This window comes from Doryrhamphus excisus, linkage group LG2 (genome assembly GCF_037039965.1).
Source record: "Doryrhamphus excisus strain RoL-2023G ecotype Guam linkage group LG2, RoL_Dexc_Guam_v1.1, whole genome shotgun sequence".
In the NCBI taxonomy this organism is placed as follows: domain Eukaryota; kingdom Metazoa; phylum Chordata; class Actinopteri; order Syngnathiformes; family Syngnathidae; genus Doryrhamphus; species Doryrhamphus excisus.
This window is the reverse complement of record NC_136358.1, coordinates 20,469,433-20,489,356: the sequence shown is the minus strand read 5'-3', so window position 1 is coordinate 20,489,356 and position 19,924 is coordinate 20,469,433. Positions and strand designations below refer to the sequence as shown.

General features: G+C 48.5%; 3 protein-coding genes across 9 annotated transcripts in view; 1 reads left to right on the top strand and 2 right to left on the bottom strand.

The window, feature by feature from the left end:
• Positions 1-572: 572 nt before the first annotated feature.
• On the bottom strand, positions 573-5,754 carry lin7a (lin-7 homolog A (C. elegans)). Its single transcript, XM_058077994.2, has 6 exons — positions 5,687-5,754; positions 3,361-3,479; positions 2,704-2,775; positions 2,417-2,626; positions 2,127-2,342; positions 573-1,570 (listed from the first exon to the last, which is right to left on the bottom strand). Exons 1-5 carry the CDS (start codon positions 5,724-5,726, stop codon positions 2,127-2,129), a joined length of 657 nt encoding a protein of 218 aa, XP_057933977.2. The 5' UTR covers positions 5,727-5,754; the 3' UTR covers positions 573-1,570.
• A 3,236-nt stretch (positions 5,755-8,990) lies between these two features.
• On the top strand, positions 8,991-16,994 carry acss3 (acyl-CoA synthetase short chain family member 3). The gene is made up of 16 exons (XM_058077154.2): positions 8,991-9,418; positions 10,263-10,407; positions 10,473-10,661; positions 11,226-11,366; positions 11,437-11,577; positions 11,654-11,734; positions 11,795-11,890; positions 12,388-12,539; positions 12,605-12,708; positions 13,892-13,987; positions 14,056-14,119; positions 14,274-14,355; positions 14,450-14,572; positions 14,638-14,737; positions 14,809-14,984; positions 15,580-16,994. Exons 1-16 carry the CDS (start codon positions 9,153-9,155, stop codon positions 15,661-15,663), a joined length of 2,040 nt encoding a protein of 679 aa, XP_057933137.2. The 5' UTR covers positions 8,991-9,152; the 3' UTR covers positions 15,664-16,994.
• The window catches only part of ppfia2 (PTPRF interacting protein alpha 2), a 30,852-nt gene continuing 26,698 nt past the window's right edge, over positions 15,771-19,924 (bottom strand). For 5 of the 7 annotated variants that reach the window (XM_078787832.1, XM_078787835.1, XM_058077149.2 and 2 more), the window contains 5 exons: positions 19,626-19,694; positions 19,392-19,548; positions 19,245-19,295; positions 18,866-18,967; positions 15,771-16,545 (listed from right to left, as the gene is read on the bottom strand). In XM_078787832.1, the coding sequence (XP_078643958.1) occupies positions 18,909-18,967; positions 19,245-19,295; positions 19,392-19,548; positions 19,626-19,694 (336 nt within the window). In that variant the 3' untranslated portion in view covers positions 15,771-16,545; positions 18,866-18,908. The remainder of the gene's footprint in view (positions 16,546-18,865; positions 18,968-19,244; positions 19,296-19,391; positions 19,549-19,625; positions 19,695-19,924) is intronic. The other 2 variants (XM_058077151.2, XM_058077153.2) reach the window with 1 other exon arrangement.

The following is a 19,924-nucleotide window of genomic DNA, read 5'->3' as shown; positions in this document are numbered from 1 at the left end:
GGCCTGCAACACCAACAGAAAATATGGAAATATGTGTCGTTTTATTTGAAATATCCGAATCGAAAGGTATTAAATGTTCTTAACTAGTAATTGTTTTATGCTGTAATACTGAGGTAACACCACTAGAGGGAAGTGTTTTTATCGTCACTTTCCATAGAATTCCACTACTTATTTAACTCAAATGGTTGATTAAATGAGCCGGGTGAGGTATGTATCTGCTTATCTATCTTAATTTTAATTTGAAACCACAAAATTGTTGCCTTTCTGCGTCTTTGTTTGCTGCACTTGACGCCTTAATTCATGAGGTACCCGGATGTTAGCTTAAGTCCGCATGAGGGTTCATTCGATAAACTGATTAACTGAGTTTATCAAAGTTGTCTAATCATTTAAAATATAAAAAATACGTCTTTATTGTTGCGTGTTAAGGTAGTCTGATTGCCAGAGTATTACCTGCTGGGCCGTCATAAAAGAGGCAGCACGTCTCGCCATCCGAGGGTCTTTTGGGGTGTTGTAGTCATCTGCTGCCCCCTGGCGGCTAGGAGTGTGCATGCATTAACAGAATAAGCTTCAGCTTTCACTTTTCACAAGCACATAGATTTATTTATTTATACAAATATAATATGTATAACAATTGCATATTAACAATATGTTTTTTTTAAATCCACGAAGCACGGTACCGCCATCGCCAAAAAGCCAAATAAGACAGTACCTGTGACTGAAGATAGAAAATGATAGGTTGTCATGTTTGAGGGACAAAATCGCGACAGGTACAAATCTGGCAGTGTGGCATATGTCGCACTCGAAACAGGAAGGGAGGAACTAAAGGATGGGATTACTTCTCATGCCTTTTGGTCACCGGACGGAAAGAAGAGGTGAAAGTTCAGGAGCGAAAATGAAAACAAAGCACAAAAACACAGTCAAACGCTTGAATAAATCATCTGTAAAAGCGATATATCCTCACAAGGCGGGAAAAGCAAATCCGATAAAACATTCCACATCTTCACCAGCGCTCACAATGATTGTCGAACACAAACACGCTGTAGCACAATCACCATCATCTGTCAACACAGAAGGAGCAATAAAAGTGGAATATATAATAAAGCTCTGATAGGATCTGGGTTGACATTCGGCGTGTGTCGTCTAGCAGTATTCCACGATAACCACAAGAGGCTCAAACATGGAAAATCAAACGGAAAAGAAAAGAAAATAATACATTTTTCCTATAACGGAGACATTTTGGGATGACCGCAGTGTCACCAATGAAGCCTGCGTGTGTTTATTGCTAGCAACCTTCATCCTTTGCTACAATGTCGCATCTTCTGCTCCATAGACCACCACCAGGAACAGAAGAAAGAAAGAAACATCAGATGAGCAGAGAAGGAAGTAGAAAAGGTCAAAAGGACCGCCCAAAAGCACCAAATTCATCAGGACAAACACTGGCGGGTTTTTTTTTTTGCTGGGGAACGCCGGAAGGGAAGGTCCTTCAACTCGATGACGGAGCTTTGGGATCTTCATCACCGAAAGATCCAAACGTCACGTCCTGCTTCACTTTTTCTTCTTCTGCACCAACCTGGTGGACGTCAACGAGAAGAAGAGAAGAACAGGCTGAGAGCAGCGACTTCATGACGGGATGGCGTCCAAAGTAAGGGTGACGCGCCTGAAGCCAACCGGAGGACTGGTTCTCCCAGATCCACTATCTCCGAGGTCTACCAGGCCTACCTGGAGACTGAGGTTGACAGGCGGATCGGCAGGATTTCTCGGAAGTCGGAAGACCGGGATCTCAAATTAGCTATGGATTTATGCTCCTCCCTTCAGGCTGTGGATACCTCCTATGGAGTTTCCTCCATAGGGAGGCTGGACTCAGCCAATCGGGGTTGGACTCCCAAAGCCCACCCATCATCTAGCATGGCCAATCTCATTGGCTGCTAGCTGTGTCCTTCATCCTGAAGACTGGATAGAATCGGTCTGAGGGACGTAGGTGGAGAAGCTGGGGGTCGTCCAGATGTTGACAGGAAGAAGCCACCACTCCCCAGCCACAAGACACCTTAGGCCCCGCCTCCCAACACCATTCAATAATACTCCATCAACAACCCCGCCGCCCCCCTGGAAGCCATGAAGCGCCTCACCTACGACATGTGGTTCTGCTGGCTGGACAGGTTCTGCTGCTGCTGCTGCTGCATGAGGAGCTGCTGCTGCTGGCGCCGGCGGGCCGTGCGCAGCTTCTCGAAGCGGGCCTCCATCTCCTCCAGCACCTTGGGCGTGTAGCGGACCACCAGCTTGACGCTGTCCTTGGCCGCCTTCAGGAGCTCCACCGCCTTCTCGTGGTGCTCGCCCTCCACACTCTGAGCGAGAAAGAAGGGAACGTCCTTCTGAAGCAACCATGCACCTTTAACTTGGGTCTTATAAGTGGACGTACCACCCCGTTGACGGACAGCAGCTGGTCGCCCCGCTTGAGGCCACCGTGACGTTCCGCCACCCCGCCGGGAATGATGCGGGAGATGTAGATGGGAGAGTTCTGCTCCTTGCCGCCCATCACGTTGAAGCCCAGGCCTTCCTCCGTCTTGGGAAGCTCCACCACCCGCGGGTGAGAGTGGCCCTCGCTGGCGGCGAAGGCGGCCACGGTGGCCTGCACGCAAGGAAGCTTGTCAGCTTCGGGTTGGCGGAAACATTTTGGCCGACTTCATAAGTTTAAACGTGCGTTACCTTGGCGGTGGCGCGGGCCTGGTACTCCGGGCAGCCGTTGACGCTGATGGTTTCATGCATGTACTGGTACACCTGGGGGGGGCGACCACACATTCCTCCAGCAACATTTCCTCACAAGCATGAGGCTCAGAGCTAATATCGGTGTTCTGGTGACTTGAGACTCAGAGCTAACATCAATGCTTCAATGACCTGAGACTCTGAGCTAACATCAATGCTCCAATGGCATGAGGCTCAGAGCTAACACCAACTCCAATGGCATGAGGCTCAGAGCTAACATCAACGTTTCAATGACCTGAGACTCAGAGCTAACATCAATGCTCCAATGGCATGAGGCTCAGAGCTAACATCAACGCTCCAATGGCATGAGGCTCAGAGCTAACATCAACGTTTCAATGACCTGAGACTCAGAGCTAACATCAATGCTCCAATGGCATGAGGCTCAGAGCTAATATCGGTGTTCCAGTGACCTGAGACTCAGAGCTAACATCAGTGTTCAAGTGACCTGAGACTTAGAACTAACATCAATGCTTCAATGACCTGAGGCTCAGAGCTAACATCAACGTTTCAATGACCTGAGGCTCAGAGCTAACATCAACGTTTCAATGACCTGAAACTCAGAGCTAACATCAATGTTCTCTCTGATCAAGCGCTACTCACCTCTCTGATGGCCGTGCAGAACTCACTCTGCAGCACTTTCTTCAGGGACTGCAGCTTGTGGCCCGGAACCTCGCCCGACTCCTGCAGCTTCTCCAGCAGCTCGATGGCTCGGGCAACATCTGGCGGGGGAGCAGAACAGCCGTCACACTTGGAAGTCACGCTACAGACCACCAAAACATATCTGCAATGACCTGGAGAAGGTTGGAGGATAGGAGGAAAGCTCCATGGACGTACGAGTAAGGCTAGTTGGCCCACAAAAAACATTAAAGGTGGTGTATGCTATAATACATCAGAGAAAAGGAACACACATATGGCTGCGGGGTACCACAAGGCTCCCTTCTTGAACAACTCGTGTTTCATTTGTACATGTGTCTTTTCAACATTTGTGTTGCAAAGCAGCGTGTGCAGGCTTTACACGGCATCCAACATCATGTGACCCACATTTAGGTGCCCGCCCCTCATGTTCGACCTCAGGCGATGTGAAAGCCAATGAAAATAAAAAATCCACAGCCTGGTTCACCGCAAGCCAGCATGGATCCTATTGATTGGTCCATTGGAAAAGCTCCATTTCCTGCTCGGCCCTGCAGGACGCGTCCCTATGTATGGTTACAGGTTCTATGGTTCCAATGACCTAAGACTCAGAGCTAACATCAACACTTCATTGACCTGAGACTCAGCGCTAACATCAATGTTTCAATGACCTGAGACTCAGCGCTAACGTCAATGCTCCAATGGCATGAGGCTCAGAGCTAACATCAATGCTACAATGGCATGAGGCTCAGAGCTAACATCAACGTTTCAATGACCTGAGACTCAGAGCTAACGTCAATGCTCCAATGGCATGAGGCTCAGAGCTAATATTGGTGTTCCAGTGACCTGAGACTCAGAGCTAACATCAGTGTTCCAGTGACCTGAGACTTAGATCTAACATCAACGTTTCAATGACCTGAAACTCAGAGCTAACATCAATGTTTCATGACCTGAGACTCTGAGCTAACATCAACGCTCCAATGGCATGAGGCTCAGAGCTAACATCGACATTTCAATGACCTGAGACTCAGAGTTAACATCATTGCTCCAGTGGCATGGGGCTCAGAGCTAATATTGGTGTTCCAGTGACCTGAGACTCAGAGCTAACATCAGTGTTCCAGTGACCTGAGACTTAGATCTAACATCAATGTTTCAATGACCTGAAACTCAGAGCTAACATCAATGTTTCATGACCTGAGACTCAGAGCTAACGTCAATGTTTCAATGACCTGAGACTCTGAGCTAACATCAACGCTCCAATGGCATGAGGCTCAGAGCTAACATCGACATTTCAATGGCCTGAGACTCAGAGTTAACATCATTGCTCTAGTGGCATGAGGCTCAGAGCTAACATCAACGCTCCAATGACAAAAGATAGCTTCATTCCCCTTCTTCCAGGGAGCCAAGGCTGCTAACTGGATGGAACTCCATTCCCTCAATGCTGCCCTCTGCTGGTTCCAGATGTGGATGGTCACATGTTGCATAAAAAATCTGACAGTCAAGGCCGTACACGAGTTGGAACCTCACTCCGTCACTTTGTGATTCCTTTTGTTTTGATGTGTACAGCAGCACTTTCACCCTCTGCTAGTTGCTGCACGTTGTAGCTCTTGCATGCATCATTGGAAAAATATGTTTTTCCCACCTTTTTCCCGGAGGCGAAGGCGATATGATATTTCCCGGCGTCAGAACGTGGTCCTAAAGGTGTTTATAATGAGACTAATAACTATATCTCATATGACTGAAGATGGGTGTACAGCCATGGGATCTCCTCTCCCAACATCACATTTGAGCATGCTCTCCACGTGGACACGCGTCCGTCACTCAAACCCAGGAATGCTCATTCCGGATTGGATATTCATGACTGTGGCATGTACTTTTCATCGTGTACTTTTCTCATGGCAGTACCTAGTGGTTGGACCCTGTCATGTATGGAAGGAGGTACTAGAAAGGATAACAACCTCATTCCTTGGTGCAGGCTACAGTACTACAAAGAGTACCGCAGTAGTACTACTACCAGGAATATGAAAGTTGCCTCCCGTGACGTGCCTGCGATTTGGAGGGGCGAGGGGGGTTGGGGGGTGACATGGCCGTGGAGGTTACATAATGAGCACGAAGATGAGCCGCGATACTAAAAATGATGCCGGACCTGAACGCAACACAGTGCACCGTCTGTAGACCGGACGCAAGCACGACGCGTGCAGACCCCCCCCCCCTGACGGCGGGACGACGTGACGACATCTCGTCCCGAACGGCCGAGGCGGTAAAAGGTGAAAACGGTGAAGAAATGCGTCTTTACCTCGATCCAGGGTGAGCGGCTGTTGGAGCACCGTCGCCATGACTGCTGTTGACTGGAGACTACCAGCACTGGGGGGAGGGTGCAGCATCACGCACGCACACACACGCACACACATGCCCCCTTTAAATACTAATAATAATACACATTTTTCCCACAATAACCCAAATCAATTTGTAATTACATTTTTTCATAGAATTTCTGTCCATAAAAAATTTGATAGATTTACAAACGATGCTTAAATTACATTTTGGTATTGATTGTTCTATTATTCATATTAATATCATTTGAAATATAGTTTCAACTTCTTCTCTTTCCACATTTTTTTGTTTTCCCCATTTTTGCTATTCTTTTATTTCTACAACGTGCCACGGGTCAATAAAAAACAAGATGTGGGCTGTGGGCCATACCTTGGACACCCCTGCCTTAATATACTATATGTAGATATATATATGTATGCATATTTTAATATTTTTATAATTTATTTTTACATAAAAATTTTGGTTACAGAGAAAAAAACATAACGTTTCTAGATTTAATTGTCAGTACACGCAATATGAAATATGACTTTTTGTCCTAGACGTCACCTCAGACAGATGTCCCTTCATGACTTCCTGCCCCTTTGATCCTAGTCACATGGTTGTGATTTTATGGGGGGGGGTCATAAATCAATCTTGATAGAATCCCGCCTCTCTACTCTGTCACATGCCCCGCCTGCATGCACATCACATGCACGCTTCTGTGGCGGCACGTGTAGAAGCTTAAGTCATACATAATCCATCCATCTACGTATCCGTCTATCCGTCTGTCTATCCATCCATCCGTACGTCCCTCCATCCATCTATCCGTCTGTCTATCCGTCGATCCGTATGTCTGTCCGTACGGCCGTCCATCCATCCATCCGTCCGCCCATCCATCTAACCATCCATCCATATATCCACCCATCCTCCATCCATCCATCCATATATCCATCCATCCATCCATATATCCATCCAACCACCCATCCTCCATCCATCTATATATCCACCCATCCATATATCCATTCATCCATTCATCCATTCATATATCCATCCACCCACCCATCCATCCATCCACCCATCTATCCATATATCCATCCATCCATATATCCATTAAACCACCCATCCTCCATCCATCTACCCATATAGCCATTCATCCATTCATCCATCATCCATTCATCCACCCATCCTCCATCCATATATCCATATAGTCATCCATCCATCCATCGATCCATATATCCATCCACCCATCCATCCATCCATATAGTCATCCATCCATCCATCCATATATCCATCCAACCACCCATCCTCCATCCATCCATATATCCACCCATCCATCCATCCATATATCCATTCATCCATCCATCCATCCATATATCCATCCACCCACCCATCCATCCATCCACCCACCCATCTATCCATATATCCATTCATCCATATATCCATCCATCCATCCATCCATCCACCCATCCATCCATATATCCATCCATCCATATATCCATTAAACCACCCATCCTCCATCCATCTACCCATATAGCCATTCATCCATTCATCCATCATCCATCCATCCATCCATCCATCCATCCACCCATCCTCCATCCATATAGTCATCCATCCATCCATCCATCCATCCATCCACCCATCGATCCATATATGCATCCACCCATCCATCCATCCATCCATCCATCCATATAGTTATCCATCCATCCATCCATATATCCATCGCTTCCATATATCCATCCACCCATCCATCCATATAGTCATCCATCCATCCATCTACCCAATCCATCCATCCATCCATCCATGGCTTGATTGCAATCAACTTAAGCTCTTTGGGCTTAATCCCTCATGTCTCCATTGATGTCCCATCTGCTGCCTCTAATGGAGTAAGAGACGTCCATGTCAGTAGTTCTGATTTCCACCATCAGCATTGCTTTGACCATTAGATACGATCTGCAGTATTTCTCCTTGATACTTGTGGCTAGCTTGCTGTGGCAACAACAACGAGCGTGATAACACGTCATTGCCACCTTGTTGCTTCGCAGATTTCACAGAAAGATGTGACGTCCGTTTCCTCGGGGCTGCCTCACACCACAGAGAAAGGACAGGGTCAGATGGCAGTAAAGGGGACAGCAGTAGAAGAACATTTGCCCTCTGCTTTTGGTTGAATGCAAAATACATATATGTATCATTTTTACCACAGCTTCCTCTGCTGGGTGAAAGATGGTACTGCAGCACCGGGTTAACCTCAGCATGCATGGAACACATTCCCAGGCTTCCCAGTAAAAAGACCAGTTGTACTTTTCTGACACTTGCCGTATTTCCAGCGTGGCGGCTTTGCATGCAGATGTGAACTTGACAAGGTCTTAACCAGAGATTAGGCCGCCATCCACGTGGGCGGAGCTACAGAGTCAGGAAGCAGGATTAGTGTGAAGCTGGGTTTTTTTTTTTGCTAGCAGAGTGAAAGTTTGCCCTGGAAAGGAGAGGAATGAAGATTAGCTGCAGACGGAGTATATGTGTGGGAATGAGAGGGACTCAAGTGGAAGAGTGAGGTTACAGGGAGAAGAGATACTGAAGATGGAAAGTGTCAGGCGTGATGTGATGGAAGAGTTCCAGCTAAAAGGAAAGGAAATCCAAAACAATGGTGAGACCAGCCATGTTTGGTCTAGAGACAGGAAGCAGAACTGGAGGTGACCAGGATGGATAGGATCGGGGAGGAGACTACAGAGTCACAGGGTCAAAACCAGCAGGCTCAAGGACAGTTTCTTCCACCAGGCAGTCAGGATGCTGAACTCCCTCCTCGCTTTGCCACCACTTCCCCCCCACTGGCACCCACCATTGACTCTGGGCCTTCACTTTACCCATACTCATTTGCACTACTGTTTTTATACTGTTTATTATGTTTATATTGTTAATTGTAGTATTGAAGGTAGTCTTTATTTAGTTATTGTAATTATATTTACTAATTGACGGCCGGTTGTCCGAGAGGTCTGAAATTTCATGTATGCTATTTGTCGAGCATGTATTTGACAATAAAGTTGACTTTGACTTGACTTCTTCTCTCTCCTGTAAAATCTCCATTGAATAACTTAATAACTTTGCTTCTATAATGTCAATTATCGCCTTCACTTTGGTTATATTACTACTATTATACTATTGTACTATTATCTACCACTATATTATTACTTAACTCGCGATTAAAGGCTGATATTCTGTAGGGGCGTCAGGGTAAACATGAGACCACGTGACACAACCAGGAAGTGTGAGGAACTGAAAAAGGCCGGTTCAAGGCTGGAGGAGGAGCCTCCGAAGACCGGGTGGGCTTCGCAGGACGCAGACCCTGAATGCTAACAAGGCCACAGTCCACATTCCTAAGGATGCACGCGCTCCCTTCAGGTGCCCCCTGACGTCACAGGAAGTTGCAAAAACTCAGCGAAAGTTTGGCGGCAGCGATGCACGCGCACATCCAACGCGTACTCTGCACCACCAGCCTCGGGCGTCAAGCGTGGAATGTTTGCGGACACCGACGTGGCGAGTTACGCCGGGTTGCGGCGAGGCGAGGCTGCGTGGACGATGCACGCCAGGCGGAGTACCGCCGAGCTTTCGCCTTCGCCCGCGATCAGCCCGCCCAGTACTGGGCAGAAGCGGGCGAGGACATCCGCTGGTTCGAACCGTGGAGCAAAACGCTGCAAGTGGAGGACCCTGTGTTCCCACAGTGGTAGGTTTGGGAGGATAGCGGGAAATCCAACGCGAGGAAGCGGGACGTAAACGCACCACTCTGCAAAACAACAAGTTGCTTGTGTGCTCCCGAAATGTCATCATTTGGTGTTCTTTAAACTTGACATTTTCAGTCACGCTTTGTATAGCTCAGTTATGCATACAAAAACATAAACAAACATCACGTGGTGAAAAAAAGGGAATCAGAAAAACAACCAAAAGAAAAGTTGCTTTTCGATCTTGTTTTGGCTGAACAATCTATGTACGTGAGTAATAAACACAAACATGTCAGTAATGACAACAAGAAATATGATATATTTCTCAATATTTGTTAATTTGCCGTGTTTGACCGCAAATATGATCTCATTTGTACAAGTGTGCCTCTAAACGAAGTGGCTCGTTAGCTGCTAGCATGTCAAGCAGCTAGCTTAACATGTCAGTAATAACAAGAAATATATATTTCTCAATATTTGCCGTGTTTGACCGCAAATATTATCGCAAATATTATCTCATTTGTGCAAGTGTGCCTCTAAAAGAAGGATTTGGCTCGTTAGCTGCTAGCATGCTAAGCAGTTAGCTTAACTAAACTAGCTAGCGTAACTAAGCTAGCTGCTTATTATTGCTACTAGTCTGACGTCTAACTTCTGCTTTTGAATTGAATTTTGAGTGAACGAAGGTGAAAAGTGTAAAGCTCAGCTTTTAATACTCTCCTCATAAAGTACTCAATATTTTTTTGACTTTTCTTTCGGACATAATCAACAATTATTCAACCAGGCTGCAAACATGACTGTGTTCTGTGTTTTAGCCAACTTAAAAGCAGCTGCTGTGATGTGTTTTCCTGTCAGGTTTGTTGGCGGCAAGCTGAACATGTGCTACAACGCCGTGGATCGCCATGTCGAGGGGGGCCGCGGAGGTCAGGCGGCCATTGTTTACGACAGCCCGGTGACAGGAAGCAAGCGGACCATCAGCTATGGGGAACTCCAGGAGCAGGTCCTTAACGCCGTTAGTCGGTTTGCCCTCCACCCAAACATTGTTTCTCCTGCGTGTTGTTACAGGTGTCGCGGCTAGCTGGCGTCCTGGCGAAGAACGGTGTCCGTAAAGGCGACATGGTGGTAATCTACATGCCTATGGTGCCCCAGGCCGTGTACGCCATGTTGGCGTGCGCCCGCATCGGCGCCCCGCACAGCCTCATCTTTGGTGGCTTTGCATCCAGAGAGCTTTCCGTGCGCATCAATCACGCCAAGGTGAGACACTTGGCTCCTTTCAGCCGGGACACGGTGGCGTGGGCGGCTGGTGATGGGGGCAGGGCTGAGCTGAGTGAGGGGGCGATGATGACAATTTATTTACAGCAGCTCAACAAACTGCCATGATTGTAGTTTTTTTTCCATGGAGCCGTATCGGGCCCAAACGTTTTGTATTTGAAGAAATACAATCTGTAAATGACAAAGACGCCAGCATATTCAAGATTAGCGTTCATTGTTCATGTACAACAACATACCGCTCAGTTCAATTCTTGTACTGCCCACGCTCCCTGAAGGCAACACCATAGGGTAAAGTCCACAGCTGTCAAGATTTCACGCCCTGACACAACCGGAACCTAAGCGTGACAGTGAAAGGAAAGGTTTGCAAAAAATAAGATTTGTATCTTATTAAATGTGAAAATATCTAAAAATATTAATAATATCAGAAACGTGAAAAGCAATAATTGAGTGAATCCTAACTCCATCCAACCCGGAAGAAGTTTTTTTTTCCCAGAGTACACAGATGTCTTTTTCCCAAGCAGCTAATATGGCGGCCTGTTCCTCCAGCCTAAAATGATCATCACCGCCACGTTTGGCGTGGAGCCGGGCCGCCGCGTGGCCTACGTCCCTCTGGTGGAGAAGGCGTTGCAGCTGAGCTCCCACCGACCCTCCAGCGTGCTCATCTACCGCAGAGACGAGACGGAGACGGTGAGGCTGAGCAACGCAGGCTCAGGCCGCACGCCGCACGAAGCCACGCCTCCTGTCTTTGTCCTTACAGGAACGAGCGTCCATGAGCGGGGACCTGGCTCTAGACTGGGACCAGGAGATGGCCGCCGCTCGGCCCCACGATTGCGTTCCCGTGGCCTCCAGCCATCCTCTGTACATCCTCTACACGTCAGGCACCACCGGAACGCCCAAGGTGACGTTAGCATGTGATAGTTAGCATCGCTGATGAGCTTATTTACATGTTTTGCTATTTTCTTGTTGCACCGCAGGGGGTGGTGAGAGACACCGGGGGGTGTGCCGTGATGCTCAAGTGGACCATGTCCAATGTTTACGGACTCAGGCCCGGGGAGGTGAAGGTTTTTTGTGACCTGTGACAGGATGACATGTTGATGTACGATCACATGTTGCAGGTTTGGTGGGCGGCGTCAGACCTGGGCTGGGTGGTGGGCCACTCCTACATCTGCTACGCTCCTCTCCTCCACGGGAACACCACCATCCTCTACGAGGTTAGGGCTGCACCATCGATAGAACCGATCACCATCCCCTGACCGCATGTTAGTCGCACCAAACCCGCCCCCGTGGGGTGGGAAGGGTGGTACGACCCATGGAGGAAACAGAAAACCTCATTCCACCGCTGTGGAAAAGTGTAAACGGTTTTAGCCAGAAACCTCTGTGGTGTCAAACCCGAATACAGCAGGCAAAAGTAAGGACACTACAGCCTCCATGCTAACTGCTAGCCAACATACACCAGAAAGGTCCTGGGGGGCATTTACCTCTTGGGCTCTATTCATGCATCCCACTTTAATAGTCCATCTCCTGGTGCCAACCCCCCCCAACAAAGTCTAGCGGTGATCCCGAGTGGAACGGACAGTCGGAGCTTTTTGGTATTCCGCTAGCGCTCCCTGGAAGGAGAGCTGGGGTGAATGTTGACGCCCCCTGAAAGAGAATGGGAACAAACGCCCATCCGCGTGCGGCAGCAATGATGAGGTCGTGTTGCCTGCAGGGCAAGCCCGTTGGGACGCCGGACGCCGGCGCCTTCTTCCGAGTCCTGTCTGAGCACCAAGCGGCCGGCATGTTCACCGCGCCCACCGCCATCCGAGCCATTCGCCAGCAGGACCCCCGGGCCGACAGCGCGGCCACATATCCCCTGCCCAAGTATGCCGAGCGTGACCTTTGACTCTGACCTTGGGTGGAGTGATTGACAGGGCGTGTCCTTCCAGGTTGAGGTCTTTATTCCTGGCGGGAGAGCGATGTGACGTGGAGACGCTGGAGTGGGCCAAGAGGAGCTTCAGGGTCCCCGTACTGGATCACTGGTGGCAGACTGGTAAGGAAAGGTCTAGCGGGACCCGGACTAGCCTGGCCGTCCTTGCAGTGGACCATCCATCCCGGGCCTGATGACCCGTATCTCCACGCCGCCACACATACAGGGAGGGGGTTGCTAAGAGCCTTGTCCCACCATGTTAGACGGGACCCATGCTGCAGAAAAGGCTAAAATGCTAACGCTACTTAGCGTCTTGAAGTAACCTCTCATGGCCCTGATCATCGCCCCTTGTCATCAGCCGTTGTCATCAGCTCCTACAAAGTTGGGTTGGCAGCTAGCGACACAACACCAGCAGTCCTCCAACCGCAGTGGAGTGGGCGTGGCAGTGGGAAACCGTTTGCGGCGTCATGGCGGTCCTGGTCCCAAGTAGAGGATGAGGATGAGGTGAAGAAGTTGGTAAACATCTGACGGCGGGCGTGGGCACTGCGGAGACGTTGATGTGCTGCACGCCGTCTGCCATTTCCAGCCTGATATTAATCCCTGTGCTATTTCAGGAGCAGGCTGGGGGGGTGGGAGGGGGGGGTCACCGGTGTTGCCTGGTAACAAGCGCGTGCTTCCAGTCGGTAGGGGTGGTGGTCTTCCATAAACAGGAGAATGCCTCCACGTCTTCATCTTGATCTTTCCACCATTCACCTGCGCCGTCGTCATGCTAACGTCATGACGTACCATGCTTGTCCAAGCGTGGAAGCAAATCAAGTCAGTGATTGACAGCTGACTTCTTATTTACGAAAGACTAAACGAGTCATCCACCATCTTCACGTGTGGCATGAAGACCCACGTCTTTCCTATTTGTCTGCATTATAAAGATACACAAATGGATAAAAGAGGCGAGTGATGAATGTACCTCCAGCGAGGTTTCCATCCTTTGGGGAACCGGTGTCACAGAGAGGAACCAGCTTGGTCCAGCTCTGCATGCTGCCGTGAAGCTCAATTCCCGCTCGGCGGTTTGCTGCTTAGCTACATTGCAACATTGGTTCTGTGGCTTACCTGTCAGCATTTGAAGATCTCTGTGGGAAGGAGCCGGTCATGTGACCAGATGACGTTGGTTCAGTCGCTCCTGTTGTGGTGTACATGCTAATCAGAAGAAGTCATTCCAATGTAAACAATGAACTGCTCTTCAGACCTCCACGTAGATGAAGTGTGTTGAAGATGGCGCTTACCGTATCTGTTCCATTCCTCTTACCAGAGACGGGCTCTCCCATCACGTCCACGTGTGTCGGCCTGGGGAACTCGCTGACGCCCCCCGCGGGGCAGGCAGGCAAACCCGTCCCGGGATACGATGGTAGGACCTGCGTTGACATCAGCCTCCTCTCTCCATCAGCCGCTCTAAAGGTCTCCAATCTCCTGCAGTGGCGGTCATTGATGAGCACATGGGACAGGTGAAGCCGGGAACGCTGGGGAATATCGTCGTCAGGTACGCCTCATCACCCCCACTCGATGGCGCTATCTGCAATTCAGTCAACATTTTGGAGCAGGAAGATACTTTGACAAGCGAGAGGACTTTTATTATGAAAAGCGCTTTCAGGCTGTTTTTCTGGCTTCCTGCCGTATGTCTTTGTCTGTGACAGACTGCCGTTGCCCCCCGGTGCTGCCGCCTCCTTGTGGCAGAACTCGCAGCTTTTCAAGGAGATCTACTTCAGCAGATTCCCGGTTTGTTTACTCGAGTCTGTTGATATGGCGCCCTCCGGTGGGAAGACAAGGAACTGCAGGCGGTGGTGAACGCATGTGTGTGTGTGTTCATCAGGGTTTCTACGACACCATGGATGCCGGTTATGTTGACGACGAGGGTTTCCTCTACATCATGTCCAGGTCTGATGATGTCATCAACGTGGCCGGCCACAGGTTGTCCGCCGGAGCCTTGGAGGAGGTAGGACGCTTGCGGTAAAAAAGTCTGTCTTTGTCTCACGGGGGGCTGGTGGTGGGGGTGTGCAGTCCGTGTTGCAGCACCCGGCGGTGGCTGACTGCGCCGTGGTGGGGCTGGAGGACGCGCTGAAGGGACACGTCCCCCTGGCGTTGTGTGTGCTGAAAAACGGTAAGGACGCGGCAAGGCGGTCCCGGAAAGGAAGAAGAACCCGCTCATTGCGTCTCGTTCTGGTCCTCCAGGAGTGAGACAGGGTCGGGAGGAGATCGCCAAGGAGATGGTCCAGCTGGTGAGGGACAACGTGGGACCCGTGGCCGCCTTCAGGAATGTGCTGTTCGTCCACGGGCTTCCCAAGACACGTTCCGGAAAGATCCCGCGCTCCTCGCTGGCCAACCTGGTCAATGGCAAACCGTATAAGGTACGAGATATGAAACGCTGGTCAAAGATCCTTTTAGATGACAAATGCGTCCCACGTGATTCAGGAGTGACTGGTCAAAGATCCTTTATATGACACCATCATCCCATTCTAAGGGCCTGCAACATCCTTTAGTATTGTCAACTAGAAAAATACCAGTCAAAGATTATTCCTGACGTTTTTGAGGACCCACGACAAAAAACAGCCAAAGATCCTTTATATGACAAAATAAAAAAAAAAACCCAGCCGAAGAACCTTTTATATGACAAAAAGGGTCTACGACAACACTGATCAAAGATCATATGTAAGAGAACATCATGGCCAGTTTTTAAGATGACTACAGAAAGACTTATCAAAGATCCTTTATACAACAAAGTCATCCCCATAATCGAAGATTATTTAAATGACAAAATAATCATCCTTTTTCAGGGCGTACTAAAAAAAAAAACACTAGTCAAAGATCCTATTTGACAAGAGCATCCCCAGTTAGTGAAGAGTGACTAGAAAACCACAAGTCAAAGATTGTCTATATAAGCAGAGCATACAGCTCTTAAGTATTACATGATTAATCACATGATTAATCATCCCCTCAACACAGATCACGCCCACCATCGAGGACCCTGACGTGTTCAAGGACGTTGAGATGCTGGTGGAGAAAGCTCTGAGACCCCACGTTGCCTGAACGCATCACTAAGGGCTTTATTAGCCTGCATATTAGCCTGTCGCGTGTAGGCATTATTTTTTTAAATCAAGCTTTGGTTGAAATAATGAAATGTCCTCACTCTTCAGTCGTTTTCCTTTTTAATTTCTTTTGCTCACCACGACGTAATGTAAGTACAAGAAGTCATAAATAAATCCAAAATATCTAGACACAAGATGTCATGATTCCATTTTCGTGCAAATTGAAGATCTTTAAAAAAAAAAAAAAAAAAAAAGACAGGAAAAGAGGTCGAAGACACCAAATTGTCACAACAAGCGTTTTCACCTCACGTTGTCGGGTCAAACAAACACTCTACGCACACGATGGGCGGAAGCGGTCCGTCTTCCTGTTTGTTGTTCCGAGAGGGCGGGACTGGACGAGTAACGCGTTCCCATTGGTTGTTAGTTTTGTGCTTGTCCTCTCTCCGGAAGAAACATGGCTCACGGCGACCACTAGAGGGCGACATCCTCTCAGCACGATGAAAAAATAGAAGGGCGATGTGTTCTGAGAGCAGCATTATATTATCTATGGTCCACTAACATTTCTTTGCACAATAGACGTGTGTACGTATATTAAAAAATGTCATATTTATATTCATGTACAGATAACCTACATCATCTTTTGTAAAAGAAAGAAAAAAAGACAGTACATCATATGCTTTACGTGTAAAAGGTAGAAATGGCCGCCAGCCTGCAGGATTGTGGAGTTTAGCACCGGCGTTCAGAGTGGGGGAGGGACTGGCAGGTGAGGTTTGAAGATGGGGGCTTCTTGGCAGTGCGAGTTGTCCCAATGGCGTGCCCCCAGCTGTCCCCCGCCCCCCACCCACCGCTTCGGCCCGTCCAGCAGCTCCGTTCAGAACTGCGCCTGAAGGGGACACGGTGAAGACTTTCAGTTCCAAAATGGTTCTCTTACTTGCACACAGCATGCACGCGTGCCCCCTAGTGGCCGGGCTGGTACACATCATTGTTGGGACGCAATACTACTATGAAGTACTACTACTGTAACGTCATATGGTTGTTGATAAAAATGTTGAGAATGAGAATTTATCGCAGGGGTGTCCAAATGTCTTTGCGGGAGGGGTTGGGGGTCAATACTCGAATGTCCAATGTCATGTGACCTGAACATCATCGGCAACACGATCATTCCTCCTTCAGTCTGAGTCTTTCCCACAGGGCCGTGATCTATTTGTGGCGGAGGTGGGGTGATGTAATCACGTCCTTGTTGAATTTGCATGTTGGTTTGTTTAAAGAGTTGCCCCCGGGCTGCATTTTGGACACCCCCGTCTTCCAGGTACGATAACAGCAATAATAATAATAATCTGTAATAACAGGTTATTTATGTCTGGTCTTTTGGGATTCATGCATGACATTTTTGACACAGCATTCCCCAAATCACGGCTTCCCAAACTTTTGTGCTCACCAAAGTTCAGTCAAATATTATCACATATTTTATTATTGTGTTTTTACCATTAATTTATGTACAATTTATGCTTTTGGATGATTGTTTTTTTAACCAAGTTTAGGAAGCCATGATTGCAACTGGTGGCAGCTACCAATCCACGCCATGCAGTAGCAGTATTAGTATTAGTATTAGTAGTAGTAGTAGTAGTAGTAGTAGTAGTAGTAGTAGTAGTAGTAGTAGTAGTAGTAGTAGTAGTTTGTGTGGCCTTTAATTTGGTGCGGGTGTTTTATGGCGACACCTGGTGGACGCAATAATTAACTGAAGGCTATTGAACACGGCTTGATTGTGGACACATTTGTTATGGAATACTTTAGCTCCTGCCAGAAACTGCTTCTATAAGTAACGCCGGCTATATTTATTAATATTTATACATATTTATATACGTTTATGTGATAGCCGTGTGGTTAGGAAATGTGTTTAGACAGCAGCGTTTCGTTAAGGATGCTAATTGTCTTGGTCTTAAACTTTGACCTTCTGGGGGAGGACTCTTTGGAGCATTGGGCACGTGCACTGAGCACCGAACGCCAGCAGAGGACAGCATGTGTCCTCGTGTCAGCTGGAGGGCGTGGCTAGAAGCGATGCCTCTAAACTAGAAGCAGGTAGAAGATAGAAGAAGCTAGAAACTAGAAGAAGCCAGAAGCTAGAAGATGCTAGATGCTAGAAGAAGCTAGAATCTAGAAGCTAGAAGAAGCTAGGAACTAGAAGAAGCCAGAATAAGCTAGATGCTAGAGGAAGCCAGAAGCTATAAGAAGCTAGATGAAGCTAGAAGCTAGATGAAGCTAGAAGCTAGAAGAAGTTAAAAGAAGCTAGATGCTAGAAGAAGCTTGAAGAAGCTAGAAGCTTGAAGAAGCTAGAAGAAGCTAGAAGAAGCTAGGAACTAGAAGAAACTAGAAGCTCGAAGAAGCTAGAAGCTTGAAGAAGGTAGAAGCTTGAAGAAGCTAGAAGAAGTTAGAAGAAGCTAGGAACTAGAAGAAACTAGAAGCTCGAAGAAGCTTGAAGAAGCTAGAAGCTTGAAGAAGCTAGAAGAAGCTAGGAACTAGAAGCTCGAAGAAGCTAGAAGAAGCTAGAAGCTCGAAGAAGCTAGAAGAAGCTAGATGCTAGAAGAAGCCAGAAGCTAAAAGCCAGAAGAAGTTAGAAGAAGCTATAAGCTAGAAGAAGCTATAAGAAGCTATAAGCTAGAAGAAGCTAGAAGAAGCTATAAGCTAGAAGAAGCTATAAGAAGCTATAAGCTAGAAGAAGCTATAAGAAGCTATAAGCTAGAAGAAGCTATAAGAAGCTATAAGCTAGAAGAAGCTAGAAGAAGCTAGAAGAAGCTATAAGCTCGAAGAAGCTAGAAGAAGCTATAAGCTAGAAGATTTAGATACCACCGATGTCGTTTGTCATTCGATAATGCTTTATGCAAATTAACTGAATGTGTAAAAATTGTTAGCTCGGCATACTGATGATGATGATGTCGCCACTAAATGTACGATTGGATGGATTCGTTATATTATTTCGCTCAAGTAAACGTCTAAATGGAATGTCATCTATTTTTCCGACTTCCTCTTCCTCCCCGGAGCTTCCCTGTGATGCACGGGATCTCGTTCTCCAGCTTGTGTTTTTGCTTGACGCCCAGAAAGGCGAGTCGTGGCGGCAAGGAAGACTGCGTAGTAGCATGGGCAAGGCTTAGCTAGCTAGCAAGCTAGAAGGCGGTTGGTGGGGGCGGGGTCTGTGTCTTACATACAGTGTACAGTTTAAGGTCCGCCTCCTCTCTCTCTCTCCCTCTCTCAGCACGAGTAGGTTCTCACCGTGGAGCTGTCCAGCCGCTGCACTGCAGAGGGTCCGACTGTATGGGGCGACAGGGAAACAAAGGTGGGCTGAAACATGAGCGGTGGTGGTGGTGTCAGAGGCGGGGTCACCGCGGACAGGGGGCGAAGGCGGGTGGGGGGGGGCACCACAGAGTCTGGTACCTGATGTGGCGTCACGCTAGGAGAGCGGCAATTTTAGGGGGAACCCTCGAATTTGCAACGTCAGACAAACACGGCACACAGAGGTGAAGGGGGTTGGGGGTTCACAAGATGGACTCCGTTAGAGGGGGGGTAAGGGGGCGGGGCATAGCTGACCTTGAAACCAATCCACATACATGTCGTCGGGACTGTCATCCTCGTAGAGGACTGAGCAGAGGACAGGAGAGACGTCTCAGGGAGCATGCCAGACGTTTGGAGAGCCTGAGACCGCCCTCGGGGGCGGGGGTGCCGGGGGCAACTTACCGTCTGGGGGGAGCCTCCGTGAGTGACCAGACGTGGTGGTGAGGCGGAAGCCGGCCGGGAGCGTTTCAGCCGAGCCGGGCATCATGCTGATCCCGTGCACGTCCCGCGGCGGGAACTGCCTCCTCCACGACGGACCCCGGAAGTCTTTGTCGTCGCACTACGGCGAGGGGAGAGGCGGGGCAGTTACACGGTGAGAAGGTTAAAAATGAGAAAGTCGGGTCAAGCGGCGCTCACCTCATCCAGCCGGCGGTCGGTGCCCAGCGCCAGGAGGTTATTGTACTCGCGCTCCAGAATCTGCCGGGCCTGATGACGACACGGGGCTTATTTTAGCAACGACAAGTGTAAATATTGCACAAGCTGATATTCCTAAAATAGCATCCTCATCATGCCATTCTGGAATCCACCAGTAATACCACCAGCAGACACCAGGGGGCCTCCAAGAGCCGGGTGCCAACCAGCAAGGCACTACTATACTGATTATAGCAGGGGTCATTTGAGTCATTCGAGGATGGGTTTTAGAGGTCAGTGAATGC